The following is a 21,840-nucleotide window of genomic DNA, read 5'->3' on the forward strand; positions in this document are numbered from 1 at the left end:
CTCTGCAATTAACATGCCGACGTTAAACCGTTATTGTTGCACTATGGTTCCACCTTTTCTTTGATGTTATTTTAATTTACTTGTATTAATGATCCATTTCTTAGCGTGTGATTGTTTAGTTTCGAGTGTCCGATCTTTATTGTCAATAAAGAAAAGCATGAATTAGAATAGGTACATCTTATTATTTTCCACTAATTCCCTCCCGTTCATTGCGCCCCACCTGTCATGTCTGTATTCACCACTAGTGGGGCGCCACACACTTTGAGAACCTCTGCACTACACCAAACAAACAAACAATTTCCATGTTAGAACGTGATAGAATGTCAGGCAGACATCTAATAAAGGCCCATTGGCGCCCCCTACTGGACTGACTCACACTTTTCTTGACAACAGTTCCAGTAATGAAAATGTTACAATGCAGCTAAGGACATGTGATACGCAGAGTGAGCAGCTCACCTCTTATATATTCTAGTCCGAGTAGTTTGTTCATTTGAATCTATTGCACTGCATAGCGTCTATGCGAGACACGTGACAAAAAAACTAATAATTTGGAACAGAAGACTCAAAGTTAACTATTCATTTCTGTTTCCTTTACAGTACATAACCTACTCAGTCTTCTGAGTCACGTTAAAGACTCATTCAAAAAGAACGAAATCATTCATGAACGACCCATCACTATTTTTTCCCTGTTTTTTCCCTACATATTCTTGTTTTCAGATCCTTGCTTTGTACATCAGGAGTCCAGCATTGTAGCCAATAGTTTAAAATATTACTTAAAATCTCACCCTGAACAAAATAAACAATACCAGGGTTCCTCCGGCACTGCAGGATTTATTCCTCTTATTAAACTTCCCCTTAAATACAGTGTCGAATATGAGAATGTACAAACCTATCACACTGTAGAAACTACAATAAATATGCACAGCAAAACAAAATTGTAAAACTATTTCTAAACTATTTGGAGTTCAATGTTTCTACAAAGTGGAAAAATGATTACTAATCTAATGATTATTAAGTGAGAAGCATTCATGACAGTTGCCAATCTTACCAGGAGTGGACCAGCAGCTTATTCACCCCAAGGTCAGACCATGCAATGCTCAGTGAAATACAAACAAAACAAAAAAAAACAGCTAGATCTCAGGCCCTACAGGCCTCACTGAGCATGTTAAATGTTAAAGTCCATGGAAACTGTTTTAGACAAAGACTGAACGAGTACAGTTTTTTTTTTTTTTTTTTGGAAGGGTTGGCAGGAGAAACCTCTTCTGTCTGAAAAGAACATGGAAGCATGAGGCTCACAAAACTGCATCTAAACAAACCACAAGGCTCATGTCCTGGGGACAAATGAGACCAAAGTGGAGTTGTTTGGTCTTAATGCCCAGCACCATGTTTGGTGAAAAGCAACCAGCAGAAACCACCACCAACCATTTCAACAGAAACACCTTATACCCACTGTCAAGCACAGCCGTGGAGGGGTGATGATTTGGGCTTGTTTTGCAGCCACAGGACCTGGGCACCAAGCTGGCATTAAGTCGACCATGAACTCCCCTATATACCAGTATTCTACAGTATATTCTATTCTAGAAGCAAATGTGAGGATATCTGTCTGCTAAGAATTTTAAACTATTTTCACCTCTGTTAATTACAGGGAAGCCTGGAGCCTATCCCATAACATTTGGGGCAGGGTACACCCTGGACGGGGTGCCAAACCATTCAAATATCAGGAAGAATGTGCTGGAAGTAACCGGAGTACCCAGAGGAAACCCTGAAGATCTGCGGCCAGAGTGCTAACCACCATGCCAATATGTTGCCATTTACGTATGTACTGTGTGTATTTATGTATGTGTTTATGTGTTTAAGCTGGTATGGGCAGTTTCAATTACATATACACACTTGTTTATGAGTCAAGATCTAACTGCAAGTTCCTAGGAAAAATAAAGGAGACAGATAAATACTATTTCTTAACTAAACAACATTTTAAAAAAGGCCAAAGAGGGAAAACTGACTTTTCAGTGATATTTACATTCTAATCATAGTTCTGTATACCATATGCATATATTCTCTGGCCTATAAATCCTAAATTTGCCAGGGGTAGCTCAGTGATTAAGGCATTGGACTACGGTTCGGAAGATCCCAGGTTCAAACACCACAACAACCAAGTTGCCGCTGTTGGGCCCTTGAGCAAGGCCCTTAACCCTCAACTGCTCAGATGTGTAATGAGATAAGAAATGTAAGTCGCTTTTGCCAAATGTAGATGTAAATTTCTTTCTTACTGCTCTGTATTTAAGTTTCTTAATTCATTTAGGAGTGTAATAGGTGAGAGGAATTACTACACCTGTCCTGTCCTCACCTGTCGCCGGCAAATGATAACCAGGAAAAAGGAAATGAAAACCATAACCTTGTTAACCTTTGGAATTTGTTTTGTTAGTGTGTTTTTTTCTATTATTAGTGTGGGTAACTTTTTTTTAAGGGGTTTTCAGAATTAATTACCGCATTATATTACCTTCTTATTACTTGCAGTACAATTGAAATAAAAGCAAGTATGAGAAATTTAAATAACTTTCATTAACAAATGTGTGCCGTTAATGATGAACTTAATTAAGTAACTGTTATATGGGTGCCAGAACTGTTATTTACTTTATAGTACAACACAGATGAAAACAGATGTCATGCCCATAATATCAGTAATGTCTTCATCATCATCCTCAAAAAAAAAAAAAAAAACCTGCATTGGTTTGCCCTTATGTTTGACTGAGGGTGTTTTTTCCCTTGTGCACACACATAATATTCATATAAATAATCAAATACCCATAACTATAACTGTTAAGTTTCAGCTTTCACTGCTGTAAAATATACCTAAATAAAGAGCAAAGGTCTTTAAAATTAGATTTGGGATGAGTTAGAGCAGGAAAAACGGCAGAGCACTGACTATGTGACTCACACCAGTAGCGAACACAAGACATGTGGATTCTGTACCTCCTGTTTTTTAATGAACACTAAAACTTGCCCAAGGTGACAACTTTGTGAAGTTCAAAAAGATAAGGTTGGGTCGCTTAGAGGTTATCAATGCTGCCTCGCACCTCCAGGGTTAATGGCTTGAATTTCACCCCCAGTCTGTGCGAGTGGATTCCTGCATCGTGATATCCTCCTTGTAATCTGGGGTTTCCCCAAACAGTCCATAGGCATGCACTGTAGGCCAAACAGTGTTTCCTATATTAGAAATTCCTTCTATCTAAGCTGTCTTCTTCTTTGTCTTTCGGCTGTTCCCTTTCAGGGGTCGCCACAGCGAATCATCTGCCTCCATCTAACCCTATCCTCTGCATCCTCTTCTCTCACACCAACTAACTTCATGTCCTCTCTCACTGCATCCATAAATCTCCTCTTTGGTCTTCCTCTAGACCTCCTGCCTGGCAGTTTAAACCTCAGCATCCTTCTACCGATATATTCACCATCTCTCCTCTGAACATGTCCAAACCACCTCAATCTGGCCTCTCTGACTTTATCTCCAAAACATCTAACATGGGTTGTCCCTCTGATGAACTCATTCTTGATCCTATCCATCCTTGTTGCTCCCAAAGAGAACCTCAACATCTTCAGCTCTGCTACCTCCAACTCTGCCTCCTGTCTTTTCTTCAGTGCCACTGTCTCTAAGCCATAGAGCATCGCTGGTCTCACCACTGTCCTGTACACCTTTCCTTTTCTCCTCGCTGATACTCTTTTATCGCACAACACACCTGAAACTTTTCTCCACCCATTCCAACCTGCCTGTACCCGCCTCTTCACCCCCATTCGACAATCTCCGTTGCTCTGGACCGTTGACCCTAAGTACTTAAAGTCCTGCACCTTCTTTACCTCCTCCCTGTATCCTCACCATTCCTCTTGGGTTCCTCTCATTTACAGACATGTATTCCATCTTACTGTGGCTAACCTTCATTCCTCTGCTTTCCAGAACATACCTCCACCTCTCCCAATTTTTTTCCAACTGTTCCCTGCTCTCGCTACAAAACACAATGGCATCTGCAAACATCATAGTCCATGAAGACTCCTGTCTAACTTATCTGTCATCCTGTCCATTACCAGAGCAAACAAAAGGGGCTTAGAGCCGATCCTTGATGCAGACCCACCTCCACCTTGAACTCTTCTGTCACACCTACAGCACATCTCACCACTGTCTTACAGCTCTCATACATGTCCTGCACCACTCTAACATACTTCTCTTCCACTCCAGACTTTCTCATACAACATCACAGCTCCTTTCTCTGCACCCTGTCGTACGCCTTCTCTAAATCTACAACGACACAATGCAACTCTTTATTACCATCTCTGTACTTCTCCGCCAGCATACTCAAAGCAAATATTGCATCTGATGTACTCTTTCTAGGCATAAAACCATATTGCTGCTCACAAATGCTCACCTCTGCCCTTAACCTAGCTTCCTCTACTCTTTCCCACAGCTTGATTGTATGGCTTATTAGCTTTATGCTCCTATAATTGCCACAGCTCTGCACATCTCCCTTGTTCTTAAAAACCAGCACCAATACACTTCTCCTCCATTCTTCTGAAACCCTTTTACTCTCCAAGATCTTGTTAAACAAACTAGTAAGAAACTCTACTGCCACCTCGCCTAAGCACTTCCATACCTCCACAGGTATGTCATCAGGACCAACAGCCTTTCCACTCTTCATCCTCTTCAACACCCTTCTCACCTCACTTTTACTAATATTTGCTACTTCTTGCTCTACAACAGTCACCTCTTTTACTCTTTGTTCTCTTTCATTTTCCTCATTCATCAACTCTTTAAAGTACTCCTTCCATCTTCCCATCACCCTCCTGGCATCTGTCAGTACATTTCCATCTCTATCTTTAATCACTCTAACCTGCTGCACATCCTTCCCATCTCTATCTTTCTGCCTCGCCAACCTGTACAGATCCACCTCACCCTCCTTACTATCCAATCTAACATACAACTCCTCATATGCTCTTTGTTTGGCCTTTGCCACCTCTACCTTCACCTTTGTGTGGTCGCACATTCCACTTCAGTGTCTCATGACTTTTAAAAGCATTTTAAGAACACATTTGGTTTTCTCATTTTATTATAATGCGTTAAATCAATATTCAGTTAATTTTTAGGAAAAACATATTTTTTATGTAATTTTGAGCTTTGCATGGAACCTTGTAACCATAACCATATGTAATCCTTGCCTGTTGCAAAAATTTCTAATATTCCTTAAAATTATGTCAACCAAAAATACCATAATTTGGATCCTTTCTAAGTTAGAAGGATAATGGAAAAATGGCAAGACGTTACTTTAGATTTCTTTATATGTCTAACTTTAGGTTTCATTTGTTTAAATATTTTGAGATTATTCGAGATTTATTTTCAGATTACATTTTTGACTGAAATTTCCCCCTTGTCCTTTTTTGGGAAACGTTGTGAGTTGTGACTAAAATTTTTTTTAAAAATTATATATTTTTTTATAAATTAAGAAAATACATAACATATATAATAATATATAATATTTATAATATAATAAAGGTCAGGTAAGTTTTACTGACCATTGATTTAAAAAAAAACTTAACTGTAACTGTAACATCTCTTTGTACCATACCAAAGTGCTTGCTCACTTATCGTTTAACACTCTATAATCCACATAAAAAGCTAAGTAAAAATAATAATTCAGTGCGTCACATGATCATTGAGAAATCGTTCTGATAGTCCTGTGTAAATATAAAATATCATGTGAATATTATATAACGCAATAAGACGAGAAGCATCAGCGGGAGGAATGGGTAAATTGTGGGACCCTGACACTAGACCAATACAATTTAGTTTATATATCATAGGACGTTTCTTTATCATAGGGAGGTAAAATAATCCTTTGACATGGTTAAAAATTTATGAAAAAAGTATATTTCATTTCCCTGTGAAACTGTACACAGTAAACATAACAGTAATATTACACGTTGGGCTCTAGATTTGTGTCCTTAAACATTCTTTTTTTTTTTGGGGGGGGGGCGGGGGGGAGTTGACAGCTTATAAAACTGTAGTTCTGTTTTTTTTTTAGCTTGTTTACTGTATACCTTGTTGCAGTTTTTAGGCATTGTTCAGTTTTGTTGTTATAAATAAGAAATGACAAGGAGGCAGCTTCCTCGAGTACAGAGTCACGGGAGAGGGATTCCTGTCTGGTGGGCTTGTTTTTTAGCTTATGATGCTTTTTCTCTAGCAACACAAGCCCCTCCCCCATCATGAGTGTACACCTCCCTCACTGCTGATTGGCACAAATATACTGTACGTCATATAATAAACCGGATTCCAAAAAAGTTGGGACACTATACAAATCGTGAATAAAAACTGAATGCAATGATGTGAAGGTGCCAACTTCTAATATTTTATTCAGAATAGAACATAAATCACGGAACAAAAGTTCAAACTGAGAAAATGTATCATTTTAAGGGAAAAATATGCTGATTCAAAATTTCATGGTGTCAACAAATCCCAAAAAAGTTGGGACAAGTAGCAATAAGAGGCTGGAAAAAGTAAATTTGAGCATAACGAGGAGCTGGAAGACCAATTAACACTAATTAGGTCAATTGGCAATATGATTGGGTATAAAAAGAGCTTCTTAGAGTGGCAGTGTCTCTCAGAAGCCAAAATGGGTAGAGGATCACCAATTCCCACAATGTTGCGCAGAAAGGTGTTACCCAGCAAAAAAATTGCAAAGACTTTGCAGTTATTATCATCAACTGTGCATAACATCATCCAAAGATTCAGAGAATCTGGAACAATCTCTGTGCGTAAGGGTCAAGGGTGTAAAATCATACTGGATGCCAGTGATCTCCGGGCCCTTAAACGACACTGCACCATAAACAGGAATGCTACTGTAAAGGAAATCACAGAATGGGCTCAGGAATACTTCCAGAAACTATTGTCAGTGAACACAATTCACCGTGCCATCCACCGTTGCCAGCTGAAACTCTACAGTGCTAAGAAGAAGCCATTTCTAAGCAAGATTACATTTACATTTACATTTAGGCATTTGGCAGACGCTCTTATCCAGAGCGACTTACATTTTTATCTCATTATACATCTGAGCAGTTGAGGGTTAGGGGCCTTGCTCAAGGGCCCAACAGTGGCAACTTGGTGGTTGTGGTGTTTGAACCTGGGATCTTCCGAACCGTAGTCCAATGCCTTAACCACTGGGCTACCCCTGGCCCACAAGATCCACAAGCTCAGGCGTTTTCACTGGGCCAGGGATCATTTAAAATGGAGTGTGGCAAAATGGAAGACTGTTCTGTGGTCAGACGAGTCACGATTCGAAGTTCTCGAAGGCCCAAGACGATTGAATAGTTAGAGGCCTGTATTAGACAAGAATAGAAGAGCATTTCTAAACTTGAGAAACTGGTCTCCTCGGTCCCCAGATGTCTGTTGAGTGTTGTAAGAAGAAGGGGAGATGCCACACAGAGGTGAAAATGACACCATGAAATTTTCAATCAACATATTTTTCCCTTAAAATGATACATTTTCTCAGTTTAAACTTTTGTTCCGTAATTTATGTTCTATTCTAAATAAAATATAAGAAGTTAGCACCTCCACATCATTGCATTCAGTTTTTATTCACGATTTGTATAATGTCCCAACTTTTTTGGAATCCGGTTTGTATTACTGTAACTCCTGCATTTTTGCATAAATTTCATTATCAATTATGTAATCATATATTCTATATTTTCCAGTCTGTTTTCCTTCATTTATATTTTTGCCAAACATCTGATTTGATGTTTTTAGGGCGATCTTGTGAAAATAAAGTCATACCATTTAAAATGTAAGTATACACACACAAATAAATAAAACATTTAAAAAAATGTCTGTAACAAAACAATAGAGAATATATATATATATATATATATATATATATATATATATATATATATACACCATGGAAGACCATGGGGACCAACAACTGTAATGACAAAAAGGACCTTTAAATCGAGCAATACATGTGGTGACGTCAATGTCATGACGTCATGAGATAAATACATGTCACTGAATTTAAAGTCTGTTAACCAAACCAGCCAACTGTATTTTCTTTTCTTTTTTTTTTTTTTTTTTTGGCTTTTAAAAATAAAAATGAATTAATTAACAATTACTGAAGTCATGGAATGTTTCTCACTATAAGCTACATGTACTCTGCATTTTAAATCGCCACCTCCATTAATATACACAGCTGTGTTAGCACAGTTTGCTACTTTGAACAGGAAACTGAAACGTTAAAATGAATGTTTACTGCAGTGACAGTGAAACCTATCGATGGGAGGGTTATTGTGAGGAAAACGAGCAGGAATCGAAACTGAAAGCCAGAGCAGGCTGCGTTAAATCCCGACGCGGAAGTCAGAGATTACTGCAGTCTGTACAGACCAGGGGAGTGGAATACAACCATCTGACTGACTGACAGCAGCTTCTCAACTGGATTTAAACATTTAAAGGTGCAAAATGTCTGCCGACGCTAAAATAGAGCTGAAGATCTGCGACTACTTGAGGGAAAATGGCAAAAGCACCGCGCTGGTCATTTCTAAAAAAATCGCTGGGGATAAAAAGCTCGTGAACAAACACCTCTACAACCTGGAGAGATCAAAGAAGGTGTTTAAAACCGACGGACAGCCTCCAGTGTGGAACCTTCTGGAAAACAAGAGTCAGAAAACAGACGAAGAAGAAGAAGAAGAAGAAGAACATGAAGGCGCTGCTGCGTCTCAGACGAAAGAATCCGCGCGTGAAGAGGAGCGCGTGATGAAATCTCTCAAATCTGGAGGTTTAAAAGCCAGTCAGGTCGCCAGAGACCTGGGACAACAAACCAAATCGACCAAAAAACTGCTCTACAGTATGATGGAGAAGGGTAAAGTACAGAAAGACAAGGAAACCAACGAGTGGACACTGAATAAGGGAGAGAAAACCAAAGAGAGGTTTGTGTTGTTCTAATTTTAATTAAAAAAAAAACACTAATTGTGATTTATCATAACACTGTGATGTAAATGATTAGGTTCTGTTCTTATTTCCCAGTCTTCACAGTCTGGCCTCATTATCAGGGTGAGTACTCAATCAAACACAAATAACTTGTTTAAAATCAGATATAACAAGAGAAATAATTTTAAAGCATAAGGATTTTTATAGTAATGGTGCTCTATGATGTCATGCTGCGTATTCCTGATTGACATTTATGTATCATCTGTTCTTAGATTGTCTGAAAGTTTTGATGTGATGAAAGAGCTTGGTTCTGGAGGCTTTGGAGAAGTTTATAAAGTCAAACATAAGTTTGATGGCAAGATCTACGCTGTAAAGAGAGTCGTCTTAACTGAGTAGGTCGTACAGTATGTATATGGGTCAATGACATAATGATTCTCAACAGGACAATAAAAAACAAAAACAAATAATAATATCTGTTGCAATTGTTCAAACATTAAGAACGTTGTGTATACAAATTCATATAAAAAAATCTTATTAATGTTTTTTTTTTTTTCATCTTGAATAATTGGCCACATCCCTAAAAAAAATGTCATGTGGTGCGACTGTGATTTATCTTAAAATTAAATCATTTCCTTACCATGCTTAATTTTTTTTTTAAGTTTTCAGAAATTAAAGTCTTAAACAATTTGCATTTCTTTTGAGTTTTTGTAAAAAATAATCTTATATTTATGTCCTATAATGTCAGAGTTGCCTTCTTAAATGTAGTAAACTTTGAAAATCATGTAGTGCGAATAGTGCATAAAATAATTGTAAATAAATGTAGAGTTATTTAAAAGACTTTGGTTGGACACACCATATGATATTTTGACACTTTAAAAAAACAAAAAATATACACATAAAAAGTTATAGTGAGTACATGCAGTACATGAAAGAGGAACTTCATATATGTGGGATATTTTTATAAATTTAAACTTATTTTAATGGATAAAAATGCATGTCATGTCATTGACCCATATATTTCTTCAGTATTTATTTATACATGGTTTTGTTAATTTATTCAGTCATTCATGTTTTAAAATATTTGTTTGTTTGTTTGTTTGTTCATTTATCTATTTTCTTATTTCTTTATTCACGCATTTATTCATTTTGAAACAGGGAGGCTGATTCTGAGGTGAAGGCTTTGGCCCGTCTAGAGCACCCAAACATAGTGCGGTACATCACATGTTGGCCAGATTCTGAAAACTGGACCGATAATGGAAACCAACTGCCCAAGTAGGCAAATCTCCAGCGCTTTTGATAAAACCATTCAGTGCTTCTCGGTAATGATGTTTATGTTTTATGATCAGCACATCAGGTTCTTTATCAGACATAGTGACCTTTGAGAGATCAGGCCCTGAAAAGCGTGATGATGATGCTGATGAAGATGATGCTGATGAAGATGATGCTGATGAAGATGATAAAGATCTTGAAATATCAGGAATATCAAGTCTGAGTTTGAATGGGTATGTTTATCAGTCTTTCTATGAGACATATTTTTTAAAAATTATTTTGAGAAAGCGAAGTTTCTGCAAAGTATGTAAATATACAAATGTATCTTTTCTCAGAGAGTCTGCTAAATCGTTTAGTGGTGTTCCATTTACAATAATTGGTTTACACAATAAAATGAGAAATTGTATTTTATTTTTTAAGGTTTATAAATGCAAGTTCACAAATTATTTTAGCAGCGTAGATATAAAATGTATTTACAGTCACATTTAAAATATAGTTTTTTGCATTTGTGAGTTGCATTTGGTTTTGTTACATTTAACCATATTTTAATTGAGTGGCAATGGGATTCAAATGAATTATGAATGATATGCTACAAGAAACACTGGCTAAAATATAAACACATCTTAATAAAATAATTATGATATGAAAAAAATGTAAGGTATGACCTAATACTGGATATGTCTTTTCTCTCTCTCTTTTTTCCACGGCAGGTCGTATTTATTTATTCAGATGGAGTTCTGCGAGGGAGGAACACTGACTTCATGGATAGATGACAGAAATCTTATGCGTAAACAGAGAAACACAGTGGAAACTAATAAAATATTTTATGAGATAATCAGGGGAGTGGAATACATCCATTCGGAAAAACTCATCCACAGAGACCTGAAGGTATTTTCTTCATTGCTGCCTGTTGTGTTTGAGCAAATGTGCTTTTTTCCACACATACTCATGTAGTTTCATTTTAGCCTGATAACATCTTGTTCACCGCCAATGGGAAGGTGAAGATCGGGGACTTTGGGCTGGTGGCGGTTCAGGAGAATCACAGCATGGGCGCTATATATAGGACAGAGGGAAAAGGAACACCATCATATATGAGTCCTGAACAGGTCAGACCTCTTTACTTGGTTTGTAGGTTTACTCAGAAGATCACAGCAGTAGTGTTTTGTTTATATGAGTGCCTTTCATGAGGATATTTAAAATATTTTGTCGAAATATGCAAAAATAACTACATTTTTAAAAATATACTTATTTTACATATTATATTAATAATAAAGTCAGTAATTGAAGAAATATTTTTTTTAATGTAGGACAGTAAGAGGTACAATGAAAAAACAGACATTTTCCCCCTTGGACTCATATGGTTCGAGATGTTGTGGAAATTGTCGACTTATACAGAAAGAAAGAAGGTCAGTAGAATTTTATGACAGTGATTGATAATAGCTTTAGTCATATTTTTAACAAGTGTTTGTTTTCAATTAATTCATGTATTTTTGACATTGCAGCTGTGGCAAGATCTGAGAGACCAAAAATTTCCAGAAGGTTTCTGTGACAGATATCGGACTGAAGTAAGAAACATGATTTTATCTTCAAAAAATAACTGGATCAAGTTTAGCCTGTAATGTTGTTAAACTTCTTTTCCAGAATAAGTTCATCGAGAGAATGCTGTCCTTTACACCAGAAGACAGACCGAGTGCAAAGCAAATAAAACTGAAGATGAAGGAGTTTTTATTTCTGAATCAGAATCAGTTAAGCCAGAGAACGTGTTAGGATTCGTACAAACTGCCTCAACACCTTGGTCAGATGAACATGGTTTACCACAGTGATGTTATAAAAGGCAAATGTTTTTATAATCTTATTGTTTTATTCATGATAAAATTCACTTTTTAATATGATAATATAAAACCATAAAAATTTGGACCAGGTATTTTCAGATATAATTTCAGATACAGTGTAACAAACAGCAACCAAAATGTAATACTGTGTATGTGAAAACATTTCATGTTGTGGGGAGATTGATGCTCAAGCTTGGATTTTTAACAAATGTACATATATATGAAATAAAAAAGAGCATTTGTGTCATACTGTAAATGTTTTTATCATGTATTCTAATATGTTGGGTAAAATATTAAACTCACATTTTGTAAGAAATTATAGTAGTTTTCTTTTATTACAAGTAAAAACAATTATTTCAGTGTTTAGTTGTTAAGAATGTAGCCATTTGCCTTCTAAAATTAAACACTCAGTTTAATGAAATACATAATTGAATACATACAGTCAATAATAACATAAATCTTTTTCTCAAACGTAAATATTTTAAATACAACAGGAAGTGACTTTATTTGGGCAGGAAAAACACCTCAACCGTTCTGTGGTATGTGGTATTGATTTATGTCACTAAAACAATCGGTCTTGTAAAAAAATATCACATTTAAATTTTCATATCGTTATGTAAGCAAATAACCCTGTTTGAGTTAACATTGGCTATGGTTACATCCCGTAAGACAAAAATAACGAAGAATTTACATACTCAACCACATAAGCGAGAAAATATAAAAATATGCTACAAAACCATCTAAATTTAATGGATTTTCAGCCGAATTTGTCGTTTTGGGCTTCAATTATTGAGGGAAATCGTATGGACTGGAAACAACATGAGATATAAGAGTCAGTAAATAATACGGAATAATTATCTGCCTTATTATACCTTACATATTGTGTAACTGGTATTTCAGACACAGTATTGTTAGTGAATTCTTCTTATTCTTTAAATTATTATTATTTTTCTTTTATTTTTCCAACATTTGTTCCTCCTCCAGTTTCCAGGGGAACACATGGCTGCTCTTACAGTCCACGTCACTATGAGCTCATGCGCTCTGTTGTATGTCTGAATGAATAGAGTCATTAGACACGAAAAACGAAAAGCATTATTAAAAATAGTAATGTTTTCACAGCTCAGGCCGAGTAAATCTTTTACCTCATCTGGTTTGTTAAACAGAATTTGATTGATATTTTATCTCTATCCTTTAGAATAAACCTATGATGAAAATGATAGATCCTTTATTTCATTATAAGTGGGCAAACTTAGAAAAACCGCCAGAATTTATATCATTATTTCTCCCAAGTGTATATACAGTATACTGAAAATGATCACTTTTATAATTATTATATCTTAGCAAATAATTCCCTTGTACCACACGGGATGCCCCTTTGGTGGTACACTGATGTGTGAATAGTGAACAGTTATTATCACCTGTAGGATTATAAAGAAACGGTATTGTTTTTCCGACTATAGGTTGAGAAGTTACGAGCATGTCAGGGGATGTGTGAAGCGTCTAACACACACGTTTTAACACTCCAACAGTAAACGCTAGACAACAGCCGAAGGTCTAAATGCATTTAACTGTTATATAAAACGTCTAAACCACAGAATATGTTTTTCATTTGCATAAGATTTTCTCAACAATAGGGAAACCATGGGGACGATTACATTCAGTCTTAGCTTAGATATAAATTATATGTTAGTTGGTTACTATTAGATGGTATTACTACTATATGGTATTATATTACTTGGTTAAATGTATGAAATAAACCTTTTATGCTTCTTGATAGGCTGACGATTGTTATAACCTTTCAGATGAATTCACCTTTGACATCACACGGGCAGCCAGATGCATGTGCCGCTTACCTGAGGATGAGCTGACACCAGGACCCGCTGCCCTTACCAAAGTGAAGTTCATTCGAATGTGCAATTAGTGTACAGAAAGTACAAATAGTCAGATACAAGTATTTACTTTAGGAAAAGACTAGGTAGCAGTTTTATATAGCGATATTACATAAAAGTTTAATTTCATAAAGTGCACTGGAATTGTAACTGGTACTGTAGCTACACCTCAAAGAATGATACCTTGGTACATCAAATATTTTTGAATCTTAACTTCTTAAAATAAGTATACAATAAATAAAATCAGGTCGCACTACAAGGACAAAGGGGACATCTGTCTTTTCAGCAATATTTACATTCTAATCTTTTATAGTACCGTATACAACATGCACATATTCTCTGACCTGTAAGTCCTCAATTTCTCTCTCAGCGCTTCTTAATTCATACAGGAGTTTGATGGATGAGAGGAACTTCAACACCTGTCCTCAGCCTCAAGGAAATGAAAACTATAACCCATTAACCTTTTGATTCTATTATGTGTGTAAGTGTTACTCTTTCAAAGTTAAAACATTTTAATTTATTTTATTATACTTCCAGTGCAATTAATATCAAACATTGAAATAATACATGGACACATACGTGTTTTAATCTGAAAACAGATACTATGTCCACACTTTATCAGTATATCTTCATCGTCTTCATCATGCTGTTCCACTTTCTGTATTTTTGACTGAGATTCTCTTGTGCACACAAATAATATTCATAAGCATAACCAAATAACCATAACTGCTAAGGTCCAGCTTTGCTTTTATTGCTGTAAAATAAACCAGAATAAAGAGCTAAGGTCTCTAATATTAGCTGAGGTGGAGCTAGAAAAACTGAATAAATAATAAAACATCCATGATTAATGGCTTGAATTTCACCTCCCGTTTGTTTGCATGGAGTCTGCTGGTTCTCCTCCTGGTCTTTTAAATCTTCTTTACTTTGATTCCTGATTTTCACAGACAACCCTGCGGTTCTGGTGTGACTGGAGCAGTTTTTTTCCCCCGCTTACATTTTTTAAGGTGACCCTCAATGTATTTGCGGAACTTCCTGGTTGAAAAGCAGTACACGATTGGGTCCAGGATGCAGTTCAACCCCATGAAGAGCAGCGTGACTTGGTGGGTGTCGTTCAGATACTGTCGGGTTTCTTCACTCCAGCGGGTCACCTGCAGGACGGCCACCGTCCAGGGTCCCTGAACCACGTGATGAGGAACGAAACAAATTACGAACACACTTACAACCGCACAGAGCATCCGCAAGGCGCGACATTTGGTAATTTGGACCCGTCTTGGCTGACTGATAGGCTGTGATAGGAGGGCGCGAGCGATGAGGACGTTGCACAAAATCACAAGGAAGAAGACTATAAAAAACAGACTAATGATGATAGAGTGGAAAGCAATGACATGGCTCTTGGATTTATTATTATGGTAGCCCTCGTAGCATCGTAAGACGTTGGTATGCTGGTCTTCCTGGATGCCAGGATCAACAACATTATATGTGGTCGCTGCCAGGATGATGGCCCAGACGATCACTGAGGTAATAACACCGCGTTTCCAGCAGTCGGTAGAAGCGGCCACCAGTGGCCGAGTCACAGCCCAGTAGCGATTGACGCTGATGACGGTGAGGAAGAGGACAGAGCCGTAGGCGTTGATGAAGAAGAGTGAGCCACTAATGCGACACAGAACGTCTGAGTGGATCCAGTTGCCACGATTCATATAATATTCAATCCACAAAGGAAGCACACAGACAAAGAGCAGGTCCGCCACGGTCAGGTTGGTCATGTAGATGCGCATCTCATTCATAGCCCTGGAGCCTCGCATGTGATGCAGGACAAAGAGGGCATATGAATTGGCTACAAGCCCTATTACAAACACCACACTATAAAAAGTGGGGAAAAGTGTGTAGCGGAATTCTGAGTCCAGGAAAGTGTCGTTTTGGCAATTCCCATTGGTGGAGTTACTGAACACACAGGCAGAAGCCATCTGAAAAAGAAATTTCATTCAGTATGGGATCTTTTTACAGTATCCAATCACAGTATGTGATTATTTTTCTAGCACAGTCAATTCCATATGGGCAGGATTTGCTTTATAAAGTGCAGGATATGTAATGAAAAATAAGTTTTTGCTCTCTTTTCCAGCAGTATCTGGACATCTTGCTCACTGATAGGTCTCTTGTTTCCAGTACATATTGTCACCTCTTGGACTTTAACCTTTTTTGGTCTTCTTCATCTTTCAGATGCTCCCTTTGGGGGTCACCACGGGAGACTGTTTGTCTCCATCTAACTCTGTCTACCACATTTTCCTTCATCACTTTAACTTCCTGGATGTCCTGACCACTGCAGGGGCTAAGAGCAGATCCCTGGTGCATCCCACCTCCAACTTAAACCAGTCGGGCTTACAGCTTTAACTCTGACCTGGTACCTATCTTACAACATCTCTTGCGTTCATCTCTGGGGAACCTGTCATACGCTTCCTCTAGATCTACAAACACACAATGCAACTCTTTATGACCTTCTATATACATCAGAATTCTCGAAGCAAACATGGCATCTGCAGTTGCTGCCGATCTGCATGTCCTCCTTGTTCTTAAGGACTGAAACTAAAACATTCTTCTCCACTCATCAGGCTTCAACTCATTTTCTAAAATCTTGTTAAATAACCTAGTAAGCATCTCTCCTAAACACTTCCATGCTTTCCCCAGAATGTCATCCGGATTAACTCATTCAACCGGTTTTTCCTCATTCCAAGTTTCCTTATCTTCCTTTCTCTGTCTTGAGGTTATGCCATATACCTTTCCAGCTGTCTCCTTTATCACGTACAGTAGCTGACCGGTCATCCAGCATCTCTTCACTGCTACCCTGTACCTGACTCAGTTCTTCTTTGAATTTGACACAAAAATCTTCCTTCTTCAGCTTCCACCATCTAATTCTAGGTTCAGTTCTCTCACACAAAGTCATCCCAAAGACCACCATCCAATGTTGTACAACTACTTTACCCTCTACAACCAGTGCACCTACAATAATTTGTCCTTCTACATACCTTTCCTGGACCTCATACCTATCTGTCACCTCATCATCATCTCAGTTCCCTTCTTTATCATGCGCATTAGGGTCGCTCCAATCAGCAATCCTTCTTCTTTGGGGACACTCACTACCAATTTGTCTAACTCACTCCAGAAATCTCCTTTCTCCTTCACATTGCATCCTACCTATGGAGCGTTTGCACTTCATCATTACCTATTTCACTTTCAGTTTCACATTCATCACTCTCCTTACTTTCTCACTATCTACCTTACTCCGCTCTGTCCCCTCGGTCAACAGTAGCCCAATTTCCGCAGATATCTTGTTGCCCAATGCTAGAGGCATTGGTCGCTCAGTGGCTTAGATATCCTGTTGATCCTGTTGTATCCAATGCTACCTGAGGTGGTCATTTTTAACCCGAGCCTCGACCAATCAGGTATGGAAATATTTTTCATAAGGGCATATTTATTTGGCACATGTTTTACTCCAGATACCCTTCCCAATGCAAATTTATTCAGGCTTGGGACTGACACTAAGACTTTCTACCTTTTTTTTGCTTGTGTTTCGATCCAAAAGTTATTGGCACAAGGTACCCTGCTTGCAGCAACCAGGCTTGGGGCTGGTTTTTGTGCCGCACCACGTAATCCAGTGCAATTCATGCACTCTTTGAATATATAAATGATAATAAATACATTTTATATGTATGCATCATTGTTTGGTACGTTTACAGACTCACATTTTTGTATTTTCAATACTTCTTGCTGCTGCCCTGGTTAATTACCACAAAAGCAAAAAATCAGTTCCAGTTATATATGTTTATATGTACTTGAAGATAAGCACACTGACTGTTAGTGCCTTTAAATATTCCACACCAGATGTCCTGTATTTCATGGAGAAAATTTTATGTAATCTTTTTTCAATTTCAAGTTCCATGTTAGGAGCCTTGAACAGATCTTCATCTTCATGTAAAAAAGTTTAGAATTTTCTCCATGTAATCGAGAAACCATATCAGATATTTGAATACAATAGATGAAATTGCTCTACAACAATTACTATTTAATATTCCATAGTATTTAGTGTTCCATCCTTTAACTAAACCAGCTCTCGGTGGTTTCACATTAACAACCACAGGAAATTTGACAAAGATGAAAGTTTTTGCTTTTTTCCAGGTGTATATAATCACCGTGTTGAAGCAATGAGAAGGTAAACCCTGGAGCAGAGAGACTTAGGATGTGAAAGTGTCATATATAGTAGTGACACTAGGAGGCGTTATAAGCCAAGGTTTGAAGTCTTTGCCTCACACTGAAGTCATGAGGCAGTTTTAACTTTAATTAAACCTACAGGACACATCGTCCATACTGTCGCTCTCTACCTGGTGCTGAACTAACGTCCATACGGCAGGTCAACTGTCTAAGCGTCTTAAAGATCTTCGAAAGGTCTTACAGTATATTCAACATGGCTCTGTTAAATTCTCATATGTTGCCTTATGCGATTGAGTGCTTCCAAATTTGTCACAATATTTGTCGTAAGTCTTGTCTACATCATAGCGTACGAATATTGTTTGATGCACGAGTCTGATAAAGACTTAAACACCCATTTTTACAGGGTGTTTATTTTATTATTTGTTATTTTCAACACATGACTAGAGACTAATTTCGGTCTCAAACTGAGCGGTAGTCATGAAACAGATTTCAGTGTGTGATTAGACGGAGCCACATCACTCAGAACAAACCTAATTTCTTTTTTAATACGCATGTGGTGACACCAACTGAACAAAAAACCCACATAAAAAGCCACAGCCACACACACACACACACACACACACACACACTGTTCAAGTCACCACAGCTTAAATCCTGGATTAAGGTTAAAGATATTGTGTAACCAGATGGTGGCTCTGATGCTACGTGCTCTCTAGATGAAAGCAAGACTGACGTTATAAAAGTGGATGCATTCAGAGACGACTCTTTGTATGTGGGGGTAAAAACTTTTAAACAAGCTGTTGTATCTTTTGCGCTGCTGCTAACATACAGGCAGCATTGTGATGGCCTCCAGGAGGCAGCGTTGCTTATTCATTTGCTCTGCGGCCTACATCAAAATCCAAGGCAGCCCAGTTTTATCCCCACACACACACACGCACACACACACCAATGTCAGAATGGAGGTTATGTCTATGTATGTGTTGCAATCTGCTATTAACAACCCTGTGCTGGAAATATCTCCAGGGTGCACGTCTTTGGAGTTCGATTTCTCACGGTGAACCCAGACGTGAGACAGAATTTGCACAGAGACCGCATTTATTGCTCGCACTAAAAAAGCACGGCTAATCCTGGAGCTCTTCTCAGTCCCTAGATGTGCTGTAAATAGAGCGTGGAGGGGAAAAAAGAAAAGCCATGGTGTGATTTCACCCAGGTGCGTTTTAGGGAATGTTGGCCGCAACCCAACAGGCTTATGGGATAGTGCAAAAGTCGGAGTCACATTCCACAGGGAGCTAAAACATCGCCTGGTGAACACACTTTTCTCTTTCTCTCATATTCAGGACTGCTCTCTGAGAAATCCTTATGGTTCACATGTTAACACGCTGCTTGTTCAGACTTAGAGTTTTTCATTTCTGCTGCTTTTTTGCATTTTGGGAGAAAAACATGTCTAACTTGCATTATCCAAAAAATCATGTTGTTGCACTAACGTAGGGGTGTGATGCAGCCGGGGGTTGCTGCGAGGTATTTTCCAATAACAGGACATCCTGACGTGCTTTATTCCTCTCAATCCGCCTCGAAGTTCTCATGTGGGAACGAGCTACAGCTTCACCCCCGACTCTAACAAAGCCCTGACACTGGAGACTCCTTCAAAAAAAAACAGAACTAACTTTATTCTCAGAAAAGATAAACATCAAATGGATAAAAACAACAGTTTGATGTGTCACTGGTTGAGAAAAAAATAAATAAAGACATTTCAGGTTTCAAATAAGGAAATAAACAACCCAGTAAACAGCTTCAGAGACGTTCCAGTAGATCCGCTTCATGTCGGGTCGTGTCACATCGCAGAACCCTGGCGTGACCGCAAGTCTTGTCATGTTTTATTCCTCACTTAATAAAGCAGCTCAGAAGCCGAGCGACGCTCCAGCATGCCCCTTTCTCATATGAATGTTTATGAGACAAAGTGACATCACCTTTATTCTCCCTATGTTGCGCTTCACGCCAAATCAAATGATTAAAATTTATAATTAGATTAATATTACTCATATTCATCCTGTCAATTTTCAGTTTTATTATTATTATTATTATTATTATTATTATTAAAATACTTGTCAGGGTCGAAGTGTTTAACCTGAATCAAACGTCTACACTCGGGGACAAAATCTAATAACTGTATTATTAAATATTACGATTTCTTTATGAAACTGATTAAGAATCAGCATGTAATCTGTAATCCACAAGAGCAGTGATAAGTGTGATTACAACTCCTACATTAGAAGTAAAATGTTCTACAATAACGTTTAACACTGTTCTCTAGCTGATGTATTATTCCTGCCTCCTCTGTACCGCCTGGGTGTTTTATATAATCCCCATCTGCTGCTGGTCCTGTTCAGGCATGTTCAATAATAAAGGTTAGCCTCTGCAAGAAACATGGCCTTTTATCAACTGGAGGACTTTATTCTGAAGAAGCCATCCTTTCAACCTGTTGGAGATAAAAAGGAGAGCCTACTAACCCCACAGCATGTTTTTTTCTTCTTCTTCTTACAAGAAGCACAAAAACAATGTCAGCTTTTTCAGATCCGTGTTGTTCAGATCGTTGTTCTGCATTTACAGTATGTAAAAGGTAATGCATAGTAGAATAAATCAATTCCTTAAACTGATACAGAGCCCTGTTTGAACTGGATTAGCTTTATATGAAAAAGTGAATTAATGCAACTAGTTAAGGCTAACATGCTTACAGTTATTATATACATTTCATATAAAGTATATAACACTGAATTAAATAGCTAGAATTAGGTGTTTAAAGTTATCTGTCCTACCCAATTATACACCAGTCAGTCATAACACTAACCAGTAAACTGGTGACATGGTCGTGGGCATTTTATAATAATAATAATAATAAATTTTAAAAAAGCTCAGCTACAGCCATATTACTATAAAGATAGTTAAGCCACTAACTATTACAAATAACTGTTATGATCATGTGACCTACTAATCACCGATTGCAACGTTGCCCTACAACAAGTGTTTATGCAAAACAATCAGTTTATAATGAAGATATGTAGTATGCATAGTACAAGATGACCTTTTGCGCTAACAAACATTAGACATAATGAACATTGTCCTGTCTCACGTATAAGGCTAACAAGAACGTTTAGAACAGGCTTTTTAAATACCCGTTCTATGAGCACACATCTTTTAGCTTTCTATGTACATAACTGCCCTATTATGGTCATCCAAATGGGTTTAGCCTTCCTTCTAGCGTTCCATATGACTTCAGTGGTATGGAATCTAGCTAAATAATCACAGTTGAGTCATTTTGGTTACGTCGCTTCAGTATTTGGACTACATTAACAGCAGTCAGCAGTGGAAGAGTACTGAGAAATTAAACTTTAGTTAGTGTATATATAACGTTTCAAAATCCTACTTACTTAGAAGTGGAAGTAACTCACCACTAACATAATCAAATGAAAATAAATGTTACTACTCGAAAAACGGACACAAGTTTCAAAAATTAAAAAGTGGCATGTCAACGGAACACGTCTTGTACTTATTGCCACATTCCCTCGTGCAGTCCTGACCTCACTCCAAGACATTTCTACATGTTTGGAAAAACCATTAAAGGAGTTCCTGGAAGGCCGGTGTTTCAGACGTGAAGCAGGCAGTGCGATCGTGGCTCCGGCGTACTGGGAAAACTTTC

General features: G+C 37.7%; 1 protein-coding gene and 1 pseudogene across 1 annotated transcript; one reads left to right on the plus strand and one right to left on the minus strand.

Annotated features, from left to right (window-relative positions):
* The first annotated feature begins 8,438 nt into the window (after window positions 1–8,438).
* Window positions 8,439–12,370, plus strand: pkz (protein kinase containing Z-DNA binding domains). The gene is made up of 10 exons (XM_053509179.1): window positions 8,439–8,952; window positions 9,050–9,076; window positions 9,226–9,345; window positions 10,109–10,225; window positions 10,300–10,455; window positions 10,933–11,110; window positions 11,188–11,328; window positions 11,530–11,628; window positions 11,725–11,787; window positions 11,864–12,370. Exons 1-10 carry the CDS (start codon window positions 8,486–8,488, stop codon window positions 11,987–11,989), a joined length of 1,494 nt encoding a protein of 497 aa, XP_053365154.1. The 5' UTR covers window positions 8,439–8,485; the 3' UTR covers window positions 11,990–12,370.
* Window positions 12,371–14,527: 2,157 nt separating this feature from the next.
* The window catches only part of LOC128535330 (platelet-activating factor receptor-like), a 28,157-nt pseudogene continuing 20,844 nt past the window's right edge, over window positions 14,528–21,840 (minus strand).

This window comes from Clarias gariepinus, chromosome 13 (assembly GCF_024256425.1).
Source record: "Clarias gariepinus isolate MV-2021 ecotype Netherlands chromosome 13, CGAR_prim_01v2, whole genome shotgun sequence".
Classification (NCBI taxonomy): Eukaryota; Metazoa; Chordata; class Actinopteri; order Siluriformes; family Clariidae; genus Clarias; species Clarias gariepinus.